General features: G+C 48.7%; 1 protein-coding gene across 7 annotated transcripts in view; it reads left to right on the top strand.

Annotated features, from left to right (window-relative positions):
• The window catches only part of LOC122939172 (gastrula zinc finger protein XlCGF26.1-like), a 1061774-nt gene that overhangs the window by 998058 nt on the left and 35954 nt on the right, over positions 1–27762 (top strand). For 2 of the 7 annotated variants that reach the window (XM_044295184.1, XM_044295178.1), the window contains exon 1: positions 24976–25082. The exons of 4 other annotated variants lie outside the window; for them this stretch is intronic. Coding sequence is in view for 1 of the 3 variants with exons in the window: in XM_044295180.1 (XP_044151115.1) it covers positions 25041–25082 (42 nt within the window). In the remaining 2 variants the exon portion in view is untranslated. Of the gene's footprint in view, positions 1–24967; positions 25083–27762 lie in introns of those variants that run through there. One more of the 7 variants, XM_044295180.1, reaches the window with a different exon arrangement.

Raw genomic sequence — 27762 nt, 5'->3', positions numbered from 1 at the left:
TCCTGGCTTCGTCTGACTACCCTTCTGGTTCCTGACCTCTGTCTCCGCAAGACCCTGCTTCGGTTTAGCCATCCGTTCGGACTTTGCTTACGGCTTGCTCTTCAATAAAACCTTCTTATTTTCCACTTATCTCTTGTTGTACGTCTGGTTCATGGTTCCTTGACATTAGGACCAAGCCATGAATTCTGACGGTACAGGGCCACCCTCGCTACCTATGCTGGTTGCCAGACTTGATCAGCAGGATCACCTGTTGGGTCGGTTCGCTGTGGCGTTGCAAACCCTGCTTGAACGCACGGCTCATTTAGCTTCCGTTGCCGATGGGTCGGTTGTCGCTCCTGGGCCCGCTCCTACTGCCGCTCCGGTTGTTGCGCCAGAGTCTACCCTGACACCTGTTGCTGCGCCTGTGGTGTTTCAGGGTATGACCGGTTCTGCCCCCCTTCCACAGCGCTTTGGGGGAGAGCCAACTCAGTGCCGAGGTTTCCTTAACCAGGTGGGCATTTACTTCGAGTTGCTGCCACATGCCTTTCCTACTGAGAGATCAAGGGTGGGCTTCTTGATCTCGCTGCTCTCGGACAAGGCCTTAGCCTGGGCCAGCCCTTTATGGGAGAACAACAATCCGGTGGTTGCCGAGTTTTCCGGTTTTGTTGCTTCTCTTCGGAAGGTATTCGATGTGCCGGCTCGTGCTGCCTCTGCTGCGAAGCTCCTTATGTCCATCAGACAGGGTTCACGATCCGTAGCTGAATACGCCATTGAGTTTCGTACCCTGGCAGCAGAGGTGGGCTGGAATAATGAGGCTCTGGTCGCTGCTTTCTCTCATGGTCTCTCGGATGCCTTGAAGGATGAGGTTGCAGCTAAGGACCTACCAGTGGAGCTCGAGTCTCTTATTTCTTTCCTGATTTTGATTGACACCAGACTCAGGGAGAGACCTTCCTTTAAGGAGAGCCTGCGGAGGTCTCCTAACAGATTGGCGCCTACGTTTGCTGTCCCACCCGTGCCTCCCTCTCCTCCCACGCCTCCTGGGGATGACTTGTCTGGGGGTGAACCCATGCAGCGGGGGTTTGCTCGCCTGTCTGAGGGGGAGAGGGTACTCCGGAGACGCGAGGGCCGATGCATGTACTGTGGTCTCGGTGGGCATTTTCGGTTGGCATGTCCGAACCGTCCGGGAGAACGCTCGCACCTGAGGTCCTGTCGGGGGCAGATCTTGGGTGGAGTCTCCTCAGTCCCCGGTTTCCCGTGTTGACAAACCACTGATCACGGTTGTCCTCTCCTGGGTCGGGGGCTCGGTGACGACCCAGGCGTTGGTGGACTCTGGTGCTGGTGGTTTGTTCATTGATAGAGTGTTCGTTGCCGCCAATTCCATTCCTCTGCAGCCTCGAGGTTCCCCACTGGCTCTTGAGGCGATAGACGGCAGACCCCTTCTGCCGCCACACGTGACTCATGAGACCCTTCCAGTGGGGATAGCCATTGGTGCCGTTCACAGAGAGTCGGTCTGTCTCCAGGTTATTTCGTCTCCACACTACTCGGTGGTCTTGGGGTACCCCTGGCTCCAGAAGCATAATCCGACTTTCGATTGGAGATCGGTCGAGATCCTCTCGTGGTCACCGCAGTGTGGGGCTAGTTGCATCCATGGGCCTGTCAAGTTGCTGTGTACTTCCTCGGACTCTCTGTTGCCTCCTGAATACGAAGAGTACCGGGATGTATTCGATAAGGTGCGCGCGGTTGCCCTACCTCCGCACCGCCCATACGATTGTGCCATAGAGTTACAATCCGGTGCCGTTCCTCCTCGTGGCAAAGTCTATCCACTGTCGGTAGCGGAGAATGAGGCCATGGAGGAGTACGTGAGGGAGGCGCTTTCACGCGGACACATTCGCAAATCCTCGTCCCCGGCAGGGGCTGGATTTTTCTTTGTGAAAAAGAAGGGCGGCGAGTTGAGGCCTTGCATCGATTACAGGGGTCTCAATCGCATCACGATCAAGAACGCTTACCCGATACCCTTGATTTCCGAGCTGTTCGATCGCCTCAAAGGGGCCACGGTCTTTACCAAACTCGACCTGAGGGCGGCATATAACCTGGTAAGGATCAAGGCGGGCGATGAGTGGAAGACCGCGTTTAACACCAGGACCGGTCATTATGAATCCTTGGTTATGCCCTTTGGGTTGTGCAATGCGCCCGCAGTCTTCCAGGAATTCATCAACGATGTTTTCCGTGACCTGTTGCAGCAGTGTGTGGTGGTCTATTTGGATGACATCTTGGTATATTCTGCATCCATGGAGGCCCACATTCTGGATGTCAGACGAGTGTTGCAACGCTTACGAGAGAACAAGCTGTTCGGTAAGCTTGAGAAATGCGAATTTCACCGATCCCAGGTAACCTTCTTAGGTTACATCATTTCCGCTGAGGGGTTCTCCATGGATCCTGAGAAGGTTTCGGCTGTCTTACAGTGGCCCCAGCCCAGTGGGCTTCGTGCCCTGCAGCGCTTTTTGGGCTTCGCCAATTATTATCGGAAGTTCATCAGGGACTTTTCCATGCTAGCCAAGCCTCTCACGGATCTGACCAGGAAGGGCAGTAATCCTCAGGTCTGGCCGCTCGAGGCCATCCGAGCTTTTGAGGCTCTAAAGTCCTGCCTTTGTGTCGGCTCCGATTCTGTCGCATCCCAACCCTGGGTTGCCTTTTGTCCTCGAGGTGGACGCGTCTGAGACGGGAGTAGGCGCCCTCCTGTCTCAGCGTAGAACACCAGAGGGTCCTCTGCTTCCTTGTGGGTTTTACTCCCGGAAACTGTCTTCCGCGGAGTGCAACTATCAGATTGGTGACAGGGAGTTATTGGCCATCGTGCAGGCCCTTAAAGAATGGAGGCACTTGCTCGAGGGCTCGGTGGTTCCGGTTCTCATCCTGACGGACCACAAGAATCTGACCTACCTCTCTGAGGCCAAGAGATTGACACCACGTCAGGCCAGATGGGCTCTGTTCTTGTCACGTTTTAATTACGTGGTCTCCTACCTACCCAGCTCCAAGAACATCAGAGCGGATGCCTTATCACGGCAGTACTCCGAGCTGTCCGGGGAGGAGTCGATTCCGACTACGGTCATACCCCCGAATCAGATCCTGGCCGCTATTCGCACCAGCCTGACTTCTCCTCTGGGTGAGCAGATTTTGGCGGCTCAATCTGGTGCTCCCTCTGGGAGACCCAACGGCAGATGTTTTGTGCCTGAGGAGTTGCGCACTCGGTTGTTGCGAACCTACCATAACTCCAAGGCCGCGGGGCACCCTGGAAAGAATCAGCTGTCCTGGGCGGTTTCACGTCTGTTCTGGTGGCCTTCTCTACGTTCCGACATCGCCGCATATGTAGCGGCATGCTCCGTTTGTGCCCAGAGTAAGTCCCCTCGGCACCTTCCGTTGGGCCTTTTGCAACCCATAGCCACCGGGGAGCGTCCATGGTCACACCTGGGGATGGATTTCATTGTGGACCTCCCTGCATCCCGAGGCCATACGGTCATTCTCATGATTGTGGATCGGTTTTCCAAAATGTGCCACTGTGTTCCTCTCAAGAAGTTACCCTCTGCACAAGAGTTGGCCTCGATTTTTGCCAGGGAGGTCTTCCGGTTGCACGGTTTGCCCAAGGAGATTGTGTCGGATCGGGGGAGTCAGTTTGTGTCCAGGTTCTGGCGCGCCTTTTGCTCCCAGTTGGGGATTCATCTCTCTTTCTCCTCGGCCTACCACCCTCAGTCCAATGGGGCCGCAGAACGATCCAATCAGGCCTTGGAGCAATTCCTTCGTTGCTATGTCTCCGATCACCAAGACAATTGGGTTGACCTCCTGCCTTGGGCTGAGTTTGCCAGGAACACGGCGGTGAACTCTTCCTCTGGGACGTCTCCCTTCATGGCCAATTATGGGTTCCAACCTGCCGTGTTACCGGAGGTATTCTCTCCCCAGGATATTCCGGCTGTGGAGGATCACCTTTCCGTCCTACGTGCTTCTTGGGTACAGATCCAGAGGTCCCTTGAGGTCTCTGCGCAGCGCCAGAAACTCCAGGCTGATCGCAGACGAGCGCCCGCTCCTTCCTACCAGGTCGGAGACCGCGTATGGTTGTCCACCCGCAACCTCAACCTTAGAGTGCCCACTCCCAAGCTGGCGCCTCGCTTTGTTGGTCCCTTCCGAGTGCTTCGCAGGGTAAACCCGGTAGCCTATGCCCTTGCGCTTCCTCCTGGCATGCGGATCTCCAACGTGTTTCATGTCTCCCTGTTGAAGCCACTGGTGTGTAATCGTTTCACTTCCTCGATTCCTCGGCCTCGTCCGGTCCAAGTGGGCAATCGTGAGGAGTATGAGGTGAGCAATATCCTGGACTCACGCCTGGTCCGCGGCCGGGTGCAGTTTTTGGTCCATTGGCGTGGTTATGGTCCAGAGGAGCGTTCCTGGGTTCCCTCCGCAGATGTCCATGCTCCTGTCTTGCTCCGAGCCTTCCACGCACGCTTCCCTCAGAAACCGTTCCTTACTCCGCGGAGGAGGGGCCCTTGAGGGGGAGGTACTGTCATGGTCTTACCTCCTTGCTGTTCCCTTCGTTTGACATGTGCTGGCGGCCATCTTGGTTTCTGGGTTTTCTTGTAGCCTCCCACCCTGCGGCTCCTCCTTCCCACTGGGAGGAGCTGGATGCCTAGCTCACATATATAGGAGGTCTGTGGCTTCAGTTCCTTGCTTGGTCCTCCTGTGTTCACATGCTTCCAAGACTGCTGCTGCTTCTGGTTCCTGATCCTGGCCTCGTCTGACTACCCCGTTGGTTCCTGATTCCGGCTTCGTCTGACTACCCCGTTGGTTCCTGATTCCGGCTTCGTCTGACTACCCCGTTGGTTCCTGTTCCTGGCTTCGTCTGACTACCCTTCTGGTTCCTGACCTCTGTCTCCGCAAGACCCTGCTTCGATTTAGCCATCCGTTCGGACTTTGCTTACGGCTTGCTCTTCAATAAAACCTTCTTATTTTCCACTTATCTCTTGTTGTACGTCTGGTTCATGGTTCCTTGACACATATATCTTCACATATACATAAAATGGGGTTATACCCAATCCAAAACAGTGTGGTGTTAAAACATTCAATACAGTGTATAATGTAATATAACTTTAGAAATACCTCATAACCAGGAATCGTGTCTCCGGAGTCCTGCTCCATGTCCACATAGTTCCTAGAGAGCGCACAAAATCTCGGCGTACCTGAAGCCACAGTGCACATGCGCCCGCGTCTGCCATCAGCCAATAGAAAAAATTCCCCTGTAACGTCAGCTGTTGCCAATGCCCGAAGAGGCAGAAAAACTCGTCTCCACGGCACTGCATCCAGCTGTGTCGCATGGGGATAACAGTGGTTGCCATGGGGACGCGGACGCCCACAAACCAAATCGTGAGCCATCCGCGTCACCAGGCAACCTCCCAAAGCTGTCTCTAAGTGGCTCATAGATAGGGGTAAGTGGGGGGAGGCCCAATTAAGAACCTTTATCAATCCTCTGGTGTTTGAAAGGAGTCAATTTGGGAACCCAGTCATTGATTAGATCACTGGTTCCAGACCAAATATACCCTCAAAATTATATGTGGTTCCTCCAGAGCGAACACCGATTTCCCTCAGTTATGCGCCCCTATAAGGACACCACATACCCATACATGCTTCCCCTTCCAATGATGACAATGTCCCATCCGTACCATCAGATGGGAAACATGTCTCCCGGGCCGATCATTGGTAAAATGACACCAGCCCTGGTGACAGACCACGGCCGTCCACTCACGCATCATAATAAACATAGAGAATTTAGGCTATAAAATTAGACTGGTCACCACATACATGAATAAATAGAAGGCTGAACTGCATGACTATGGAGACATCAGAAGAGGAAATAATGTGGAGCATGGAGGACTTCAGGGAGACTATTCCTGAAAAAGGAGGGTTGAATATATATAAAAAATAGTGTAACCCATAAGTTTAAACAATCACAACAAAAACATTGTTGGGCAAAAAACTTAGTTACAAAAAATAATAAAAAGCTCATCTATGCAGAGGAAGAAGCGACAATTGTGGATTCCTCATAGAAAAACCCCTAAATTAAAGTCTCTATTGAGACCCTTGGGCTCAAGCGTGTTTAAAGGGATTCTGTCACCAGTTTTAACCCCCTCCAGATAAAAAATATGGTTATGTTCAGGGAGCTTTACTGATTCCCAATATGGTCTTATAAATGTAATTTGTAGGGTCATTTTGCCTAAAAAACGCTATTACTAACCTGTCATTCATAAAAATAAGGTGCCCAAGGGGATGTAAATGGATCCAAGCTGCCAGCCGCACCCACCGCCGTTCGTTTCCAGCGCCGCCCTTCCTGACCTCAGCGCCGCCTCATAATCCTGTGTGACGCCTCCGGCTCTCCCTCCCTCCCCCCTCCTTCTGCTCTAACATCTCGCGCGTGCACACAGGCCTCTGCCTGATGCGCCCGTGCGGACTTCTCCGTTCGGCTTCACAGAGCGAGTGTGCAGGTCATCGGGAAGTTGAGCGAAGTGCCGGCGCATGCGCACTTCGCTCCATGAAGCCGAACGGAGAAGTGTGCATCAAGCAGAGCCCTGTGCGCACGCGCGAGATGTTAGAGCAGAAGGAGGGGGGAGGGAGGGAGAGCCGGAGGCGTCACACAGGATTATGAGGCGGCGCTGAGGTCAGGAAAGGCAGCGCTGGGCACGAACGGCAGCTTGGATCCATTTACTACCCCTTGGGCACCTTATTTTTATGAATGACAGGTTAGTAATAGCGTTTTTTAGGCAAAATGACCCTACAGATTACATTTATAAGACCACATTAGGAATCAGTAAAGCTCCCTGAACATAAACATATTTTTATCTGGAGGGGGTTAAAACTGGTGACAGAATCCCTTTAAGTCTATAGATCCATTTTAATTCCAATTGTTTGAGGAGGGTTTCTCGATCTCCTCCCCTCCGTAAATGTGACACTCCATCTATAATCTGGAACCTTCATTGTGATACATTATGTCGAGACCTATGAAAATGTTCCGGTATTGGAAGATCCAAAGCTTCTTTGCGGATCTTGTGCTGTGTTAATCTCTTTTTGACCTCCTGTGTGGTTTCCCCCACATATAGGAGTCCGCAGGGACACTGAAGTATGTAAATTACATAGGATGAATTACAGGTATAAAACTGTCTAATCTCATATCTTTTTCCTGTATGGGGATGCACCAAAGTTTTTCCTTTTACCATGCTGTTGCAATGGCAACAGCCCAGGCATGGGTAGCAACCCGTTGTTCTATTTTGTTCCTGTATATCAGGGGGTCTATCAGCATGTACCAATCTATCCCTTACATTAGGGCCCCTCTTATATGAAAAAGGGGGAGGATTTTGAAATTCTGGGGTGTTCGGGAACGCCTGGGCAAGGAGTTTCCAGTTTCTCCTAATCACCGTGGCAACCTGTTTACTCAGCATTGTATATCGGGAGACAAAAGGAATTCTACATTTTACTTTTGGGCTGTTCTTGCTTTCCTCGAGTAATGTTTGCCTTTTCGTCCTAAGGGCCCTATCCTGATGTTTATTTGTCAGTTGTGGGGGGTAACCTCTATAGAATTTTTGATTCATTTCTTGTAATCTAGTTTCTACCCTCCCCTCATCACTCACAATTCTGCGTACCCATAGGAACTGACTGTAGGGGAGTGATTTGATCATACCCCGTGGATGTAAACTATTGAATTGTAAAATGTTGTTTTTGTCTGTTTTCTTTATATGGATGTCTGTGTCCAGTGTATCCAGGAATTGTAACTGAGTCATAGAGCTGACTCTGGTAAATTTCAGGGCTGGGTGGATATTGTTTAAATACTCATTGAACTCCTGTAGTTCTGATTCAGAACCTGTCTATGTAAAGAATATGTGAAGAGATAGATAAAGGATGGGCCGTGAGCGCCTGAAACGTCCAAGAAGGAAGTCTCGAGATGGCCCTGCCCTCACCTAAAATTTTTCTATTGGCTGATGCCAGACGCGGGCGCATGTAGTACCTCTAGAAGTCTGTTGTTGAGGTCTGGACCAGACATTAAGACATTGTTTAGCGATACGCTCGAATCAAATACTACTCTTATCTGCCCTGGTTTTTAGGATGATACACGCCGAATATGGGCAAGTACCAACACTCCTCAGAGTCTTGGAGCGTGGGTACCATTTCTGCATGGTTGTTCTGTAATATTCTTTCCATGAAGGTAAATAAGTGGTCTTTCGTCTCTGGTGTCCTCTGAAGTTTGTGCTTGAGGGAGATGAATCGGCTGTAGACAAGTTCTTTGTTAGGTAAGTGTTGTCTCTAGGATTTAAACGGTAAGGGTCCATTCACACGTCCTTTGTTTATTTCCTGATCTGTTCCATTTTTTGCGGAACAGATCTGGACCAGTTCTGTACCCATTCATTTTCAATGGGTCCTGAAAAAAATCGGACAGCTTAATGTCTGATTTTTTTTTTCAGGACCCATTGAAAATGAATGGGTACAGAACTGGTCCAGATCTGTTCCGCAAAAAACGGAACAGATCAGGAAAGAAACAACGGACGTGTGAATGGACCCTAAAGGTGCGACCCAGCTTTTTGACTTGTCTTTTACTATTCCTTGATCGATGATATCCAAGAATATCCTGTCTTCTATGGACATTGCGACCCTGTTCTCTTCTCTTGTCCTGTGGAAGACTGTGCACCCTAAGTGATCTTGCTCACCATCGCAGGTGTGGTCTTCACAGGAGGTATCTGCGAAAGGACAAGGCACAGGAGCACTGTTTGGCAGTTCTTTTATCAGGAAACTACTGTGACATGGCTGGAATAAGGAGGGACGTCCATTTTCAAGTGTGCTGGTGAGCATACTGTTGACTGAGGTCGGCTTGTGTGCTCCTCCTAAACAGACGTCTCCTATGATGACCCATCCTAGGTCAAGTCTCTGGGTGTATGGAGCATTTTAGGGACTGTTAATCTGTCCTCTAGCCTTGTGAACTCGTAGTGTCTCTTCCAAGGAGTAAGACCATTAAGGCTTTTGGGTCCAGTTTTGGTATCAGGTCAGCTGTACTCCTCAGGTGGGGGTGATATGCTGCCACCTCTGGTGTAGGTGTCTCAGACCAGTTGTGAGGAATGTGATTGCACTCCAGTATGGTTGGCAGGGACAAGCAGGTCTGACCATCTGTGTACTCTGCCTTGTGCTCAGTTGCCTTCCTCCCCGCTGTCTCAATGGTACCAGCACATGTCCTTAAGAAGTAGCGAGAATCGGGCCCTACTATGTTGAAGGTGTCGAAGAAGGTGGCTTTAGCTAAAGACCTGTTGCTTTGATCATCTAAGATTTCATATACCTTGACCTTCTTATCTCTGTGGCCGACCAGAGAAACTCTGACAAGGCAGATTTTTGAGCAGGACTTCCCTCCTGTGAGTCCTTTACAGATCTCTGTACATGAAAAGTGACTATTGGGGTGTCTATGTCAGTGACTATCTGCTTTCTCCTCTGCTTGGGGTGATACCTGAGAGGGTGGTCCAGGGTGTAAAGCCATGTTGTATTCTGTGCTAACGCATTCTGTGCGTGTCACACGGACCTTACAGTTTCTGTCAAAGTGCGATGTTGTAGTGCAGCACCTGAAGCAGACAATCGGATTGACACATCTGGCGGTGTCCAGGAATGCTAGCCCCGGCAGATCTCCTGAGCAACCTGTACCTCTATCAACAAGTCAGTTCCCTGAGCTTCTGGTAACCCCTACCCACTATTCTGCAAAAATTATCAATTCTCTTATATAAAGCATTTTCTATAGTGTCTATTGACCCATAACAGTCATCAAACCTTTCCCACACAATTTTTAGTTTAGGCCTTTGCCTGGATAGTTTATGTTAATGTCTCTGGTTCTTTTGACATGTTCAGCAGACTCGTTTCCAAGCCACTTTACCAAGAGATCTACCTAATCCTCACTATAGGAAAGATCTAAGTCTCTTATGGCGTTCTGGAAGGAGGCCCACCATGCCATGTAGTTCTCTGGGCGATCGGTGAACTTTAAAAGTCCTTTGGTAACCAGCTCCTGTTTAGCAAAGAACTTAGCGAAGTCCATGGTGGCATGGTTAGCGCCAATACTACCCGGTGTGGTGTTGTTATGCTGCATGTGTGGTGTATCACCATACCTTTTAGGGGTTTCTGGCTTAGGGAAGTCTGTATAATACCGTTCTGACGCAAAGGTTGTGCCTTTAAGTCGAAGCAAAGTTTGTAGCTTCTGTTCTGTAGGGCTATAGTTCTGGTCAGCATCGCTTTGTCGCATACTGTCCTGCTCGAGGTACTGTGGTTCAAGGTAGGATCTTTGGCACTCAATATAAGGTGGCTGATATACTGGCTCGTAGTTATCTGTCTTGGGATGCTGATGGACATATTCTGAGATGAGCTGTGATGGATCTTGTTGATCTAGATCTGGCCCAAGTACTTCTCTGTGTTTCTCTGATCCAGGGAACTCCATGGCTTCTAGGAACTCTGCTTTGGCTACTGCAGCTGCCGATTCTTTCTTTGCTGCAAGTTTTTCCAATGATGCTTGCAGGCATGCTGTGTTTTTCTTTAGTTGTATCTCTTGTGCAGCAAAGGAAGACCTTACTTTTGCAGCCTCAGCTTCTGCATGGGCGAGAGCAGCGATTTCTTTTATTGAGGAGATGCTTTTGACCTGGTCCTATATGATGATGCCTGGCTAGCAGACATTGTGTGCCTCTTGCTGGCTGCTTAATGTCTCTGCAAACTCAGTCTAGGCAGGAACAGACTTCAGCGTGGTCTGGATAGTGCTGCGCTTGCTGAGGGTTGCACTCTCGCATCTTGTGATTGTATGGCAGCCACTGCAATCTTGTACGCAGGACCGTATGGTGTAGTCAAATCGCTGGTGACTAGCATCTGTTTTACTGTTCTGTCTTCATACATGTTCACAAAGTGTGCAGTCTGACATTCAGCATAAATCATTCCTGTCTTCCAAATAAGGGGACTGTTCTTTGTAGTCTAACTTGTTTATTGGTAAAACAGGATTGTTTGGTAAAACTACAAGAATACAAATCGCATGTATAAGTATAAAGTATAGATAGCATGTACTATAAAATTTGCATTAACACTGAAGCACATGGTAAAATGGCTGCCTGTACATAAGATTATATGTCTAGATAACAGTAGTAACAACTCCCTGAGTAACGATGATAACTAGCTGAATAGCTCTGCATAACACAATATCCCTGAAACAAAGGTAGATCTCTCAACAGATATGCTTTTACAAGGATGGTGGAATTTGAGAAGGAGATATGCAGGATGATAGGTCTGTACTGTGTCCTGGATACTTCTCTTTCCCAGGATGCTTTGCACTCCCACAATGCAGTGCCCAGAATTGTTCCAATCCAATCTGTATTGATGGAAGCGCTCATTGCTTCTGGCACCCCCCTGAGAGACTGCACCCTGGAAGGGACCGCCCCTCCCTTAGTACGCCAATGAGTTTTATTGTTAACCTCTCACGGACACAGGGCATACAGGTACACCCTGATGTCCCGGTACTTAAGGACACAGGGTGTACCTGTACGTGGCGGTGATCGGAACTGGGTGCCTGCTGAAATCAATCAGCAGGCAACCTGGGTCAATGCCGAGGGGGTTCCTGTGACCCCCCCCCCGTATCGGCGATTGCTGCGGATTAACCCCTTCTATGCCGCTACCGCGTTTGTGTTTGAGGGAGCCCATCGAGTCCCCGCGACTCGATGTCTCAGAAGGCAGCCCGATGCCGTGCAGAGGCTGCCCAATGCCTTGCACGGCATCGGAAACTGTCTTCTACGGGAGCCGAGGAGATCCAGCCTCAAGCCCGTCTCCTAGGCAACCTGTTAGTGTATTACTCTGTGTAATACACTAATAGGCAATGCATTACAATACAGATGTATTCTAATGCATTGCAGAGGGGATCAGACCCCCAAAAGTGAACATCAGAAATAAAGTAAAGGAAAAAAAAGTAAAAAAAAATGTTTAATAAAATCTATAAAGTAATTAAATTAATAAAGTTAAAAAAAACGCCCCTTTCCCCTTATTTTATAATGAAAAACTGAAAAAAACAAACCACACATATTAGGTATCGCCACGTCCGTAATGACCGGCTCTATAAATATATCATATGATCCACCCTGTCCGATAAATACCATAAAAAAATTAAAACGGTGTAAAAAAAAAAGCAATTTGTCACCTTACATCACAAAAAGTGCAATTGGCCAAAAAATAAAAAAATTATGGCTCAGAATATGGAGACACTAAAACATAATTTATTTTTCTTTTAAAAATGCTGGTATTGTGTAAAACTTAAGTAAATAAAAAAAAGTATACATATTAGGTATTGCCACGTCCGTAAGAACCTACTCTATAAAAATATCACATGACCTAACCCCTCAGGTGAACACCATAAAAAATAAAAACGGTGTAAAAAAAAGCCATTTTTTGTCACCTTACATCACAAAAAGTGTAATAGCAAGCGATCAAAAAGTCATACGCACCCCAAAATAGTGCCAAACAGTCATCTCATCCCGCAAAAATCATACCCTACCTAAGACAATCGCCTTAAAACTGAAACTATGGCTTTCAGACTATGGAGACACTAAAACATGATTATTATTTTTTGTTTCAAAAATGAAATCATTGTGTAAAACTTACATTAAAAAAATTGACATATTAGGTATCGCCGCGTCTGTAATAACCTGCTCTATAAAACATCACATGACCTAACCCCTCAGGTGAATACCGTTAAACAAAAAATATAAAAAAGTGTAATAGCAAGCGATTAAAAAGTCATACACACCCCAAAAAAGTGCCAATCAAACCGTCATCTCATCCCGAAAAAAAATGAGCCCCTACACAAGACGGTTGCCCAAAAAATAAATAAAACTATGGATTTCAGAATGTGGAGACACTAAAGAATCATAATTTTTTTGTAAATGCTTTGTTATGTAAAACTGATACAAATAACCAATTGTCATATTTGGTATTGTCGCGTCCGTGACAACTGGCTCTATAAAAATACCACATGATCTAACCTGTCAGATGAATGTTGTAAATAACAAAAAATCTTTCTTTAAAACTGTGCCAAACAGCTATTTCTTGTTACCTTGCCTCACAAAAAGTGTAATATAGAGCAACCAAAAATCATATGTACCCTAAAATAATACCAACAAAACTGCCACCCTATCCCGTAGTTTCCAAAATGGGGTCACTTTTTTGGAGTTTCTACTCTAGGGGTGCAACAGGGGGGCTTCAAATGGGACATGGTGACAAAAAAACAGTCCAGCAAAATCTGACTTCCAAAAACCGTATGACATTCCTTTCCTTCTGCGCCCTGCCGTGTGCCCGTACAGCAGTTTACGACCACATATGGGGTGTTTCTGTAAACGACAGAATCAGAGCCATAAATATTGAGTTTTATTTGGCTGTTAACCCTTGCTTTGTAACTGGAAAAAATTAATTAAAATGTAAAATCTGCCAAAAAAGTGAAATTTTGAAATGTTATCTCTATTTTCCATTAATTCTGGTTGCACATCTAAAGGGTTAATAAAGTTTGTAAAAATCAGTTTTGAATACCTTGAGGGGTGTAGTTTCTAAAATGGGGTGATTTTTGGGTGGTTTCTATTATGTAAGCCTCACAAAGTGACTTCAGACCTGAACTGGTCCTGAAAAAGTGGGTTTTAGAAATCTTCTGAAACATTTCAAGATTTGCTTCTAAACTTCTAAGCCTTGTAACGTCCCCAAAAAATAAAATGGCATTCCCCAAATTATCCAAACATGAAGTAGACATATGGGGAATGTAAAATAACTATTTTTGGAGGTATTACTATCTATTATAAAAGTAGAGAAATTGAAATTTGGAAATTAGCTAATTTTTCTAAATTTTTCGTAAATTTGGGTATTTTTTTAATAAATAAATAGGAATTTTTTTTACTCCATTTTACCAGTGTCATGAAGTACAATATGTGACGAAAAAACTATTTTTTTAGAACGGCCTGGATAAGTTAAAGCATTTTAAAGTTATTCACACATAAAGTGAGACTGGTCAGATTTGCAAAAAATGTCCTGGTCCTTAAGGTGAAATATGGCCGTGTCCTTTAGGGGTTAAAGAGGCTCTGTCAGCATGATTGCCCGTATTAAACCAAGCAGAGTAGACCGCTTTTTGAAAGAACACCAAACTTAATCTTAGGGCTATTTCACACGAGCGGATGCAGTGCGGGTAATCCGCTGCTTGAAAGAGAGTCAAGCCCCGGTCCGGACAGCGGAGACACGGAGCAGTAACATGATTGATAACCTTTTTACTACAACAAGCGAGATGAATTTGTCACCGTGATTTTGTAGTAAAAAGATCACAGAGGGGTACAGAGCATTACCAATCATGTTACTGCTCCGTGTCTCTGCTGTCTGGAGAGGGGCTTGGCTCTCTTTCACGCAGCGGATTACCCACTCAGGATCCGCTCGTGTGAAAGAGTCCTTAGTCTTCGGTTCTTGCAATCAGTCAGCTGTAAAAGGTGCAGACATTCTTCTGCTCAGTATGAAGAGGAGAAAGAAACAAAAATGGTGTCCGGACTCGTTAAACTGTGGATCGTTTCAAAGAAGGCTCTGGCTCTGGCTTCTCCACTTGAGATAAATATCTGTGCTCATCACAAATAGTCCACTGCCCCTTCACCTCTCCCCTTTTTCCGGAAAATGTACCTTATGCAACTCCTGGTGCTCAGACGCAGTGTGTGCCGGGTTGGGCAGTCATGTGGGGCCCAAGCAGCAGGTGGGAAAGATGACTTCCGTACAATGATGTCAAAGTGATGATTAAAAGGATGGAACCTGTGCACAAATGCTATACTGTTGCTCTTGTTTTTGGGAACTGAGTATGTCCCACTATGTTTTATAGCTTCCGTTAGTATTTAGCATTTTCAAAGTTCCCATCCTTCGGCTTTAAAGAAAGCCATTCCCAAATTCCAGTATATGCGGGTCAAAAAGATTGTGACAGACCCTGAGAAACAACAGAATAGGATGGAGGAAATGACATCCAGGTTTCTATATAGGGTCCCCCCAAAAAATACGGAAGCTATAAAAAATAGTGGGAAATATGAGATTACACTTACCAGTAATCGTTTTTCCTTGAGCCTATGACAGCACCCATGGATAGTATCCACCCCTCTCCTCAGGACAGGAAACAGGAAGCACAGCCTCTTTAAAAGGGAAGTACAACCCCCATCATGCCAGTCCTATTCCAAGAACTAAGGAAACAGAAAAGACTACACCACAGGACACAATATATCTATAATAAATCAACTGCTTATATATATTTTTTTTTATAACTCCAATTATAAATAAAAGAGTATTTATACTATATTTTTATCAAAAAAACTCTTTTTTTTATTATATATATATATATATATATATATATATATATATTTATTTATTTTTTTATATTTTGGGAGGGTCCTAGGCGGGTGCTGTCATAGGCTCAAGGAAAAACGATTACCGGTAAGTGTAATCAGATATTTCCCCCCTCGCCTATGACAGCACCCATGGATATCTAGCGAGATCATCTAGGGTGGGACAACTGCTTGGAGGACTTTACGCCCAAACCCTAAACCCTCCTGTGAAGGAAGCTGCAGTCTATAGTGCTTAAAAAAGGTATGCGAAGAACTCCACGTAGCCGCTCTGCAAATCTGGTCAATAGAAGCAGAAGCTCTTTCTGCCCAGGATGTAGACACCGCTCTAGTTGAGTGTGCTCCAAACCCGGCAGGAGGAGGAACCCCTTTAGAGAAATATGCAAGGTAAATGGCCTGTTTAATATATCTGACAATAGATTGTGAGGAAGCAGGGGAGCCCTTCTTCTGTCCCTGAAAGGAAACCACAAGCTTAGAGGACGACCTCCAGTCCTGAATGGCAGAAAGGTACCGAATTAGGCACCTTCTAACATCAAGGCAATGAAATTCCCTTTCCTTCTGATTCTTTGGTGAAGGACAAAAGGAAGGTTAAACTACATCCTGTGATCGGTGAAAGGATGACGAAAACTTTGGAAGGAAGGCAGGGTCAGGAGATAAAATAACCCTATCTTCTAGAATGCTAAGATACGGTCTTTCAATTGAGAAGGCCGATATCGTGCTCACTCTTCTAGCCGATGTAATGGCTAGCAAAAAAGATAATTTATAGGTTAAGATTTTTATTGGGATATCTTCAATGGGCTCAAAGGGATCCCCAGTTAAGGCAGACAAAACTAGATTTAAATCCCAGGGAGGAACTCTAGACTTCTGGACGGGTGCAAGTTTAGAAATTGCAATGACAAATCTTTTTATCCAGGGGTGGTCTGCTAATTTATACTCAAAGAGAGCGCTTAAGGCAGAGATATGGACCTTCAAAGTACTAGGTCTAAGTTTTTTATTCCAACCCTCCTGGAGGAAGCTAAGAACTACTGGTAATTCCGGGGGCTCTAGGACATTAACAGGCTTATTTGCAAACCTAAGGAAGGCCCTCCAAACCCTTAAATAAATCTTTGAAGTAACAGCTTTTCTGCTGGACAAAAGGGTGTTTATTACCTCCCCAGAAAGACCCTTCATTTCTAGGATCTGCCTCTCAACAGCCAAGCTGTCAAGTGCAGGCTCTCTAACTGTGGATGAAGTACCGGCCTCTGCACTAGTAGCCCCGGGAAGACAGGAAGTACCCAGGGATCTGCCACCGACATCCTCCTTAGCCAGGAAAACCAGACCCTCCTGGGCCAAAAGAGGGCTATAGTAATTACTAGAGCCTTCTCCTCCCGAATTTTCTTCAGGACTCTCGGGAGTAGTTTTATAGGAGGGAAGGCGTACAGGAGGCCTACTCTCCATGATTGGGCCAATGCGTCCACTGCTGTGGGCTGCTCCGATGGAGATAGGGAGAAGAATTTGTTTCTGGGAGTCCAGGAGTAGGCCCAGAAAGGTGCATAACTGGCTTGGCACAAGACTGGATTTCTGGAGATTTAATTCCCAACCCAGTTTCTCTAGAACCTCCCTGAACCAGGAAATCAGACTGATTAACTGGTCTGGTTCCTGAGAGAGAAGGAGAAAATCGTCTAGATAGGGAATGACAACCAAATCCTTCTCTCTCAGATGAGCCATCATTTCCGCTATTATTTTTGTGAACAGCCTGGGTGCCTGGGATAACCCAAACGGCAGGGCCTGAAACTGTACATGTAGGAGTCTGTCTGGAAATTGAACTGCTACTCTTAAGTACTTCTGGTGATTGGGATGGATTGGTACATGGTAGTAAGCGTCCCTGAGATCCAGGGTTGCCATGTAGCAGCCTGGGAATAGATTTGGAATTATAGAACTGATGGTCTCCATACGAAATTTCTCGTACACCAGGTATTTGTTGAGCAGTTTCAGGTTTATTATGGTATGGTAGGTGCTGTTTGGCTTTTTTTACAAGAAAAAGCGCTGAGTAATAGCCCCTCCCCCTCTCTTGAGCTGGAACCTCGTGCAGGACCTTCTTCTCCAACAAATCCGAAATCTCCAGACGTAACGCTTCCAGTTTCTCTGGGCTGGAGCGATAGTCCGTCAAGACAAACCTTTCTGGAGGAGTTTTCAGGAAGTTTAAGCAATAGCCTTCTGAAATAATTTAAAGAATCCAGGGGCTGTTCGAGATCTTCTGCCATTGCTCTATGAAAAGGGAGAGCCGACCTCCTACCGGGGATCTGGCGTCATTGTTGAGGCTTTTTTGAGGCCTCTCCTCCTGAAAAAAAAATCCATTGTTTCTTCTAGCCGCATTACCAGGTTGTCTAGGAGCTTCTCTTCTCTTAAAATTGAATCTGGTCGTCTGAGAGCGAAAAGGTTTCTTAGGGGGCTGCTGATATATAGAGGGGAACCCCTTTTTTCTGTCAGAAGCTTTCTCCAGTAAATCATCTAACGTTGGCCCAAAGAGGAATTCACCCTGACAGGGAATGGCACATAACTTCGCTTTTGAAACCGAATCTCCTTTCCAATCCTTAAGCCAAATGGCCCTCCGAGCAGAATTTGAAAGAGCAGCGGCTCTCGCTGATAGCTTCAGAGAATCTACTGAGGCATCCGCTAGAAAATCGATGGCACTATAAAGGGTTGGAAATGAGGCAAGCAACTGCTCCACAGGTGCCCCCTTCTTTATCTGCTCCTCCAATTTGTTCATCCAGACTCTTAATGATCTGGCCACTGAGGTGGCGGCTATAGCAGGTCTGATTGAGCCAGCCGTCGCTTCCCAATTCTTTTTCAAATACACCTCGGCCCTTCTGTCCATCGGATCCTTAAGTGTTCCTGAGTCTTCAAACGGGAGGGCTGCCTTTTTAGAGATCTTTGCTACTGGGGCGTCTAGCTTTGGAGCTCTATCCCAATCCGCTGAAGCCGTATCTTCAAAGGGATACTTCCGCTTTAGGGCAGATGGCACAAAAAACTTTCTGTCCGGCCTACTCCATTCATTCTTAATTACCGAAGTTATATTCGCGTGAACGTCAAAATACTTCAACTTCCTAGGACCCAGGCCCTCAAACATAGTATCTCTCATAGACTGAGGCTCTGACTGGTCATCAAGTCCCATGGTCGCCCTGACGATCCTGACTAGGGAATTAATGTTCTCTGATAGGAACAGAGGTCTCCCCGCCATTTGCTCATCCTGGGAGTGATCCGAGGACGGTAGTTCTCCCTCCTCCTCTAACCCCGATAACAACTCTTAATCACTTGAAGGGGGAATAGAGGCAGCAGCAGAAGTGCTGGGGCGATCTTCAAGCAGATTACTCAAGGACTCTTTCACTGACTCCTTGACCTCGTCCTTGATAATTTGTTTTAGGCTTGATAAGAGAGAAGGGGCCTCATCCTCCAATAATTTGCCCACGCAGGTCTGGCAGGCAGGTTTACCCCAATCGGACGGTAGCCTTCTCTTACAAATTGCGCAGCCCCGCTCCTTGGATCTTGACAACCTTCTCTCTTTGGAAGTCTAGGCACAAAGAATAAAAAACTCCCATCAGGATAAATGTAATATATGGAAAATGCAGGGTATTCACCCCTCTTACCCCCACCGGTACCAAAGTTTCGTTGGTGGTTTCAGTGGGTTCAACGCGCTGTGTGGGCTTCATTTTCTGCCTTTGGCTTTCCTCCATGGAGATCACTGCAGGCCACAACACCAGCCTGCAGCGAGAGCGTACCGGCACCCCCCCTTCCGGCCTAAGGCACGCCCCCTCCCACTGCTTGGACCGGAAGCCAAGGATCCGGCGCTGACCAATGACATCAGCGCCGACCCGCTCACCCGAAAGTTACGGTGCCGCTCTCCCGCGCGAACGCCAGATCGCAGCCGAACTTACGGCACGGCCGCAGAGGTTCGCCGTGCAGGGGACACCTAAGCAACCCCGACGGGGGAGTGACCGGACCGAGGGGGAGTCCAGGGATCCAGGCTTCAGCAGCGGCTTCCAGAGAAGACTTATGCCGCTCGGGTAGGCCCTCCACCCACGGGTAAACACCAGGGGCTCCCGCAGCTCCATCCTCTAACGTGCTGTGCATCCACCCTGTCCCTTAGGACAGGAAACAGAACTGGCATGATGGGGGTAGTACTTCCCTTTTGAAGAGGCTGTGCTTCCTGTTTCCTGTCCTGAGGAAAGGGGCGGATGCTATCCATGGGTGCTGTCATTGTTTTTTCAGTTCCCAAAAACAAGAGAAACCGTATAGCATTTGTGCACAGGTTCCATCCTGTTAATCATCACTTTGACATCATTGTACGGAAACATTGGCATGTCCTGGCAAAGTCATAACCTACAATTGAAGAATTTAAAAATAGGCCTCTTATCTGCAATATACGAAGTACAAACTTGAGGGACCAATTAGTCCGTGCAGACATAGGGAGCATTAAAGGGAGACAGATACAAAGAACCCCAACACATCAAAAATCCAGTACGTTTCCCTGTCTCTAATGTTCAAAAGGGCGAATTCTTCTATCATCCACATACTGGAAAACCTTAGGAATAATGGTAACTATACCTGCGATACAACCAACGTAATTTACCTTAGAAAGTGCCCCTGCGGTCTGTTGTACCTCGGGGAAACCATGCAGACAGCGAGGGACCGCATTGGCAAACATAAATCCACTATACGTAAAAATAATCTCTTATTTCCTGCACCGTTCTGTATTGATAAATGCAAACACTTCATTACACAAGTGAAGGTAATAGAACGGGTGTATCAGCCAAGAAGGGGGGGGGGGGGGTGAAAAAACTGTTAGGAGGGAGGCATTTTGGATCCATATGTTGGATACCAGACAACCCAGGGGTTTAAATAGGGACTTTGAGATTATGTGTTTTGAATAGTTTTTAACATTGAGTGTATTCTCTTACAGACCGCAATACCACGTTGAGAATTTGAAGGACTATCTCCTTTTTGCGGCAGTAATGGATTTGAGTAACATTAGACACTCTGATGATTCTTATGTCATTTCCTGTTTGACTAATTAATTGATGATGTCATGACCAAGTGAATTTGTATCTATAAAATGTGGCCAGGTTTCATTTGATGTCATGCAGTTGAGAAGGGCTGGACGGGCCGAAACGCGTCCTGTTAATTTTGTAGTTGTAATAAAGAGTATAACATATTGAAGACAAGAACGCTTGCTGGGATTTTTTTGTTGTATTGACATGGGTATTGCCCTTTCCCGTGCAGCGTGAACTAGGATTGTGAGCTGTTGATTTTTCTTTCGTCGACACAGCCACAATGGCCGCCACCAAGGCTCCTACACCCGACCGCCCTCCGAACAGTGCAGCAACCGCGGCTTCATTCAGCTCCCAGGTAAAACAGCTAGTAGCCACACAGAAGAGCGGTGCAGATTGCAGAGAGAAGCGGAGAGGTGGAGGAAAGGTGCCATCTCCCCTACAGTCCCCAATCCACCAGCTAAGTCCTTCTACTCATTCAGCTGGTACCAGAGGAAAGGGTTAGCTGAATTAGGAGAGCACTGGACCTATAGGCATCTCAGCGCTGTACGGCCACATCCGGCTCCTGGGTCCAGAAAGTAGTTGAGACTGAGGTTTTGGGTGGGCGGTAGGCCGTAGATTGGCAGATGGTTAATACAACCCAGATTAAATATGAATTGTGTCCTCTAGGCCCGGGGAAGTTTTCTGCCATGCGAAAGAGTCCCGAAATAGAGCTCTGGCCAATGGATGAGGAAGGAATGACTTGTACAGGCAGGAGATCTCCTCTAACGTCTAGCAGTCAGCTGTGGGCCTTGTGGGTGGAATAACCAGTAAAGGTGCAATGGTGCCTCCGTTCCTAAAAAGAAAGACAGAGTTCAGTGGATGGGGTAATGTAAGAGGAAGCACCCGCACCATGTCAGTCACCAGTGAGAATGTGGGTGGCTGTAGTGGAGGTAGCAGCAGCACTGTCAGCGCCAGCCGTCCGGGCTGTAGTAACAGGTCACAGCTCTCCCTCACCTCTGGTAGGTGGCCGCATGTTACAGCATATAAAAAGGATGACTGTGGACGGGACTGCTTACTCATCTCAGTCACAGCAGGACGATGCTTGTCCATCATGTTCCATACTGTACTGCTGCTGGCGCTACTACTACCCCTACACAGCTGTGCATCTCCAGTCTTGTCCGTCAGGTTCCATACTGTGCAGCTGCCACTTCTACTCCCCCCACATGTCCTCTCTTGTCAATCATGTTCCAAACTGTTGCTGCTTCCACTCTACACAACCAGACATCTACTGCCTTGTCCAGTAAAGAGATATCAGTCGGACCTGGCTCCTCAGTAGGCCTCCATTAGGGCTTCAGAGTGGCTGCTCAAGTTAGGGATTGGAGTTTCTCCAGCTCCTGCTTTTTTAATTTTCAGCAATTCAATACAATAATGCTGATTATCTGGTCATCTAACCCAGACCTTGTTTTTGATGGTTCTTCCTGACGGCGTTGGCAGTGCCACCTCGTACTGTGTCCACCTGGCAGCGGAGATATGTTTGGTTCTCATTTCCTCGACTACTTATGAAATTTGGATGGTCAGCGGCTGGTCCAGGACTATGTCAGTCGCCTTGTATTTCGGTGTGGCTGCTGCGGTTACATCTCTCACATGTGAAGGAGAAGCCCTATTGTGTCTGGATGTTAGGAGTAGTAACCTAACGGTCGGAGGTTTCTCCATGGAGCTCGGTTATTACCTCTTGTCCACGTATTGTAGTCAGGTAAAGCTGAGGCTGGAGCTGAAAGACTGTCCTGTCCTGTCCGTGTCAGTAGACCTTGTTGTCCCCGTGAGGTCGGAGCATTGTACAGAACCTGCAGCTAGAGGCACTGGGGGTCCATTCCCAGCAGGAGCCCACACGGCCCTTAGTGATATACGGTAGTGGGTACTGGCACTCTGCATATGGCGTCCCTTCTGTCTGGGGTCTCTGGGAGATACTGCAGAAGTTGTGTTGTAGGGTAATGTGGTCTTCACACCCCCAGAACCTGGGACATTTCTTCTGAGAAAGCGAATGGTGACATTGCTGCAGCCTGAGGTCGGCTGCTCCAGCAATTAGTGACCGGTCTCCTCCAGGGGCAGTAAGAAAAAACCTCTGGCCACGTCAACCACTGGAGAACAAGAAGAAGTCGGTGGCACTTGGTGAAGTAAGGTGGGGGGGTTCTGTACATCACAGACCATCTTGTTCACCTCCCTAAGGTCATGGACCATGCTACACTGCTGCGGTTCCCCTGGGATCAGCTTTTCCTTCACAGAGAATAGTGGGGGCTCCACGGTGACCTGCACCCCCTCATTGCTCCGATTTCCCTGCACTGTGTCCCCCGTTACTGGTTCGGGGCTAATGGCTCCTGTTTTACCTGTTACTGGTGCTGTCTGGTTTGGGCTTTATTGGCAATGGGGCGACCGACAGATGGACAACATCAGCCTTAGGCCCCTTGGTTCGGGCAAATTATGGCTAATGAGCCCTCGTCAGCAATAACCTGCCATTGTAAATGTGCCATCGATTACCGGATAACGGAGCACAACGCGCGGATTGTTTCTCATGACGCCTAAATCCTTTTTAGCGGCAGCAGATCCTGCTGTACAAAGAGCAAGAAATGGTTCTGTATGGAGACGAAGAGCAACATTGCCGATCACTGCTGCCCGTACTGTGGAGGAGATCGCTGCACGTAAAGGGGTCTCCTCCACTGACCAGCAGGCGGTTTCTGTCCGGCCGCCTCTCGCCATGTTTCCCGTGCTGCGGCCGCATCTCCCGCCCGTCCCCGTTATAATGAATGGGGCCGGGCCAGACTTCCGGAAGCAGACGTGTGCGAGCGTTAGTCCGGATCCGGCAGGCTGTTCCCCCGCCAGAAACGGGCAAACCTAACACTAGGGTGAAAGAAGCGACCGGCGGGTGAGGACTATACCAATGAGGGGACGGGGGGGACACTGCACCATGTGATCAGCTCCTCCTGTATCACACAACAGAGGATTAGATACACAGCTCAGCAGACAGTATCACACAGGATAGGATTAGATACACAGCTCAGCAGACAGTATCACACAGGATAGGATTAGATACACAGCTCAGCAGACAGTATCGCACAGGAGAGGATTAGATACACAGCTCAGCAGACAGTATCACACAGGATAGGATTAGATACACAGCTCAGCAGACAGTATCACACGGGATAGGATTAGATACACAGCTCAGCAGACAGTATCACACGAGATAGGATTAGATACACAGCTCAGCAGACAGTATCACACGGGATAGGATTAGATACACAGCTCAGCAGACAGTATCACACGGGATAGGATTAGATACACAGCACAGCAGACAGTATCACACAGGATAGGATTAGATACACAGCACAGCAGACAGTATCACACAGGATAGGATTAGATACACAGCTCAGCAGACTGTATCACACAAGAGAGGATTAGATACACAGCTCAGCAGACAGTATCACACAGGATAGGATTAGATACACAGCTCAGCAGACAGTATCACACAGGATAGGATTAGATACACAGCTCAGCAGACAGTATCACACAGGATAGGATTAGATACACAGCTCAGCAGACAGTATCACACAGGAGAGGATTAGATACACAGCTCAGCAGACTGTATCACACAGGATAGGATTAGATACACGGCTCAGCAGACGGTATCACACAGGATAGGATTAGATACACGGCTCAGCAGGCGGTATCACACAGGATAGGATTAGATACATGGCTCAGCAGACAGTATCACACAGGAGAGGATTAGATACACGGTTCAGCAGACAGTATCACACAGGAGAGGATTAGATACACAGCTCAGCAGAAAGTATCACACAGGATAGGATTAGATACACAGCTCAGCAGACAGTATCACACAGGATAGGATTAGATACACAGCTCAGCAGACAGTATCACACAGGATAGGATTAGATACACAGCTCAGCAGACAGTATCACACAGGATAGGATTAGATACACAGCTCAGCAGACAGTGTCACACAGGAGAGGATTAGATACACAGCTCAGCAGACAGTATCACACAGGATAGGATTAGATACACAGCTCAGCAGACAGTATCACACAGGAGAGGATTAGATACACAGCTCAGCAGACTGTATCACACAGGATAGGATTAGATACACAGCTCAGCAGACAGTATCACACAGGATAGGATTAGATACACAGCTCAGCAGACAGTATCACACAGGATAGGATTAGATACACAGCTCAGCAGACTGTATCACACAGGATAGGATTAGATACACCGCTCAGCAGACAGTATCACACAGGATAGGATTAGATACACAGCTCAGAAGACAGTATCACACAGGAGAGGCTTAGATACGGCTGTAATGGCCGCTCCCAGTGTTTGGGGCTCTGGAGATGGTGAGGGAAGCGCCTGTGGCCCTCAGTGATGTGAGGAGAGGAGCAGGAGCCATGTCTGGGTGTACTAACATGGCCGCCGGAGGTGTAGGGGGCGGGGCTAGTGCTGACTGACCAGTGTTCCGGGCGGGGCCAGCCCTGTGACGTCACACCGCAAAGCATGCTGGGAGTGGAAAACTCCAGGAACCTGAGGGAAAGAGGAAGTTCTGCTGGAAACGTCCTGTAAAGAGGCTCTGATGTCCGGACAGCGGGAGGGAGAGCCCCGGCATGAGGAGCAGGTACCGGGAGCCGGGGGCCGCAGGCAGTAGTGCAGTGTGTGATGTCTGTCACAGCTGGTGCTTCAGTAGTGCAGTGTGTGTTGTCTGTCACAGCTGATGCTTCAGTAGTGCAGTGTATGATGTCTGTCACAGCTGGTGCTTCAGTAGTGCAGTGTGTGATGCCTGTCACAGCTGGTGCTTCAGTAGTGCAGTGTATGATGTCTGTCACAGCTGGTGCTTCAGTAGTGCAGTGTATGATGTCTGTCACAGCTGGTGCTTCAGTAGTGCAGTGTATTATCTCTGAGGTAGGTCATGCTTCAGTAGTGCAGTCTGCTATATCTGTGGCAGTCGATGCTTCAGTAGTGCAGTCCCAGTGGTGGGTGGTGAGGCTCTGGCGCTCTTTATTGTCACAGCTGGTGCTTCAGTAGTGCAGTGTATGATGTCTGTCACAGCTGGTGCTTCAGTAGTGCAGTGTATTATCTCTGAGGTAGGTCATGCTTCAGTAGTGCAGTCTGCTATCTCTGTGGCAGTCGATGCTTCAGTATTGCAGTCCCAGTGGTGGGTGGTGAGGCTCTGGCGCTCTGTAAAGTTGCTCTTTATTGTCACATGTCTCTTTCCTGTGACGCGTTTCAGCAACAAATTTGCCTTTTTCAATCACAGAAATAAATAAGTTAATTTGACGCCACAACAAAATAATTAATCAATTACCTGTTGAGGTTACGTTACCATGACAGCAAGGAAGACGCAAACAAGAAAAAAAGAGGAGAGAAACTTTATCAACAATGAACGATGTTGCGATGTCCATTGGTTCTGGTGATCCCGATCACTGAACTTCTGAAGTCCTGTTTAATGCACAGTCGCGACTCGGACCTCTGGAGGCGGCGTATCCGATGTGCTCCGCGTTTAAAAAATTAGGCATTCCCCCCCCCCACGTCTGGGCTGAGATATTTCTTCATCATCTGGAGGCGCGATGGTGCGTTTCTGTTAATGAAAGTGACTAGGAAGTGGTAATAACAAATGGCGATGGTTTCATGTCTGCGGGGGCGATCTGTCATGTCTGCGGGGGCGATCTGTCATGTCTGCCGGGGCGATCTGTCATGTCTGCCGGGGCGATCTGTCATGTCTGCCGGGGCGATCTGTCATGTCTGCGGGGGCGATCTGTCATGTCTGCCGGGGCGATCTGTCATGTCTGCCGGGGCGATGCGCGTCTGCCGGGGCGATCTGTCATGTCTGCCGGGGCGATTGCCTGTCTGCCGGGGCGATCTGTCATGTCTGCGGGGGCGATCTGTCATGTCTGCCGGGGCGATCTGTCATGTCTGCCGGGGCGATCTGTCATGTCTGCCGGGGCGATCTGTCATGTCTGCGGGGGCGATCTGTCATGTCTGCGGGGGCGATCTGTCATGTCTGCCGGGGCGATCTGTCATGTCTGCCGGGGTCGATCTGTCATGTCTGCCGGGGCGATCTGTCATGTCTGCGGGGGCGATCTGTCATGTCTGCGGGGGCGATCTGTCATGTCTGCGGGGGCGATCTGTCATGTCTGCGGGGGCGATCTGTCATGTCTGCCGGGGCGATCTGTCATGTCTGCCGGGGCGATCTGTCATGTCTGCCGGGGCGATCTGTCATGTCTGCCGGGGCGATCTGTCATGTCTGCCGGGGCGATCTGTCATGTCTGCCGGGGCGATCTGTCATGTCTGCCGGGGCGATCTGTCATGTCTGCCGGGGCGATCTGTCATGTCTGCCGGGGCGATCTGTCATGTCTGCCGGGGCGATCTGTCATGTCTGCCGGGGCGATCTGTCATGTCTGCCGGGGCGATGCGCGTCTGCCGGGGCGATTGCCTGTCTGCCGGGGCGATTGCCTGTCTGCTGGGGCGATGCGCGTCTGCCGGGGCGATCTGTCATGTCTGCGGGGGCGATCTGTCATGTCTGCCGGGGCGATCTGTCATGTCTGCCGGGGCGATCTGTCATGTCTGCCGGGGCGATCTGTCATGTCTGCGGGGGCGATCTGTCATGTCTGCGGGGGCGATTGCGCGTCTGCTGGGGCGATCTGTCATGTCTGCCGGGGCGATCTGTCATGTCTGCCGGGGCGATCTGTCATGTCTGCCGGGGCGATCTGTCATGTCTGCCGGGGCGATCTGTCATGTCTGCCGGGGCGATCTGTCATGTCTGCCGGGGCGATGCGCGTCTGCCGGGGCGATCTGTCATGTCTGCCGGGGCGATTGCCTGTGTGCCGGGGCGATCTGTCATGTCTGCCGGGGCGATCTGTCATGTCTGCGGGGGCGATCTGTCATGTCTGCGGGGGCGATTGCGCGTCTGCTGGGGCGATCTGTCATGTCTGCCGGGGCGATCTGTCATGTCTGCCGGGGCGATCTGTCATGTCTGCCGGGGCGATCTGTCATGTCTGCCGGGGCGATCTGTCATGTCTGCCGGGGCGATGCGCGTCTGCCGGGGCGATCTGTCATGTCTGCCGGGGCGATTGCCTGTGTGCCGGGGCGATCTGTCGCGTCTGCCGGGGCGATCTGTCGCGTCTGCCGGGGCGATCTGTCGCGTCTGCCGGGGCGATCTGTCGCGTCTGCCGGGGCGATCTGTCGCGTCTGCCGGGGCGATCTGTCATGCGCATTGATGTCTCTCCTTCATGGACATTTTAAGATGTAGATGACAAATTTTCTGTCACAGGTAAAAACCACCTTGTATTGGAATGTTT

The sequence above is a fragment of the Bufo gargarizans genome, chromosome 5 (genome assembly GCF_014858855.1).
Source record: "Bufo gargarizans isolate SCDJY-AF-19 chromosome 5, ASM1485885v1, whole genome shotgun sequence".
In the NCBI taxonomy this organism is placed as follows: domain Eukaryota; kingdom Metazoa; phylum Chordata; class Amphibia; order Anura; family Bufonidae; genus Bufo; species Bufo gargarizans.
This window is presented reverse-complemented; position numbering and strand designations above follow the sequence as displayed.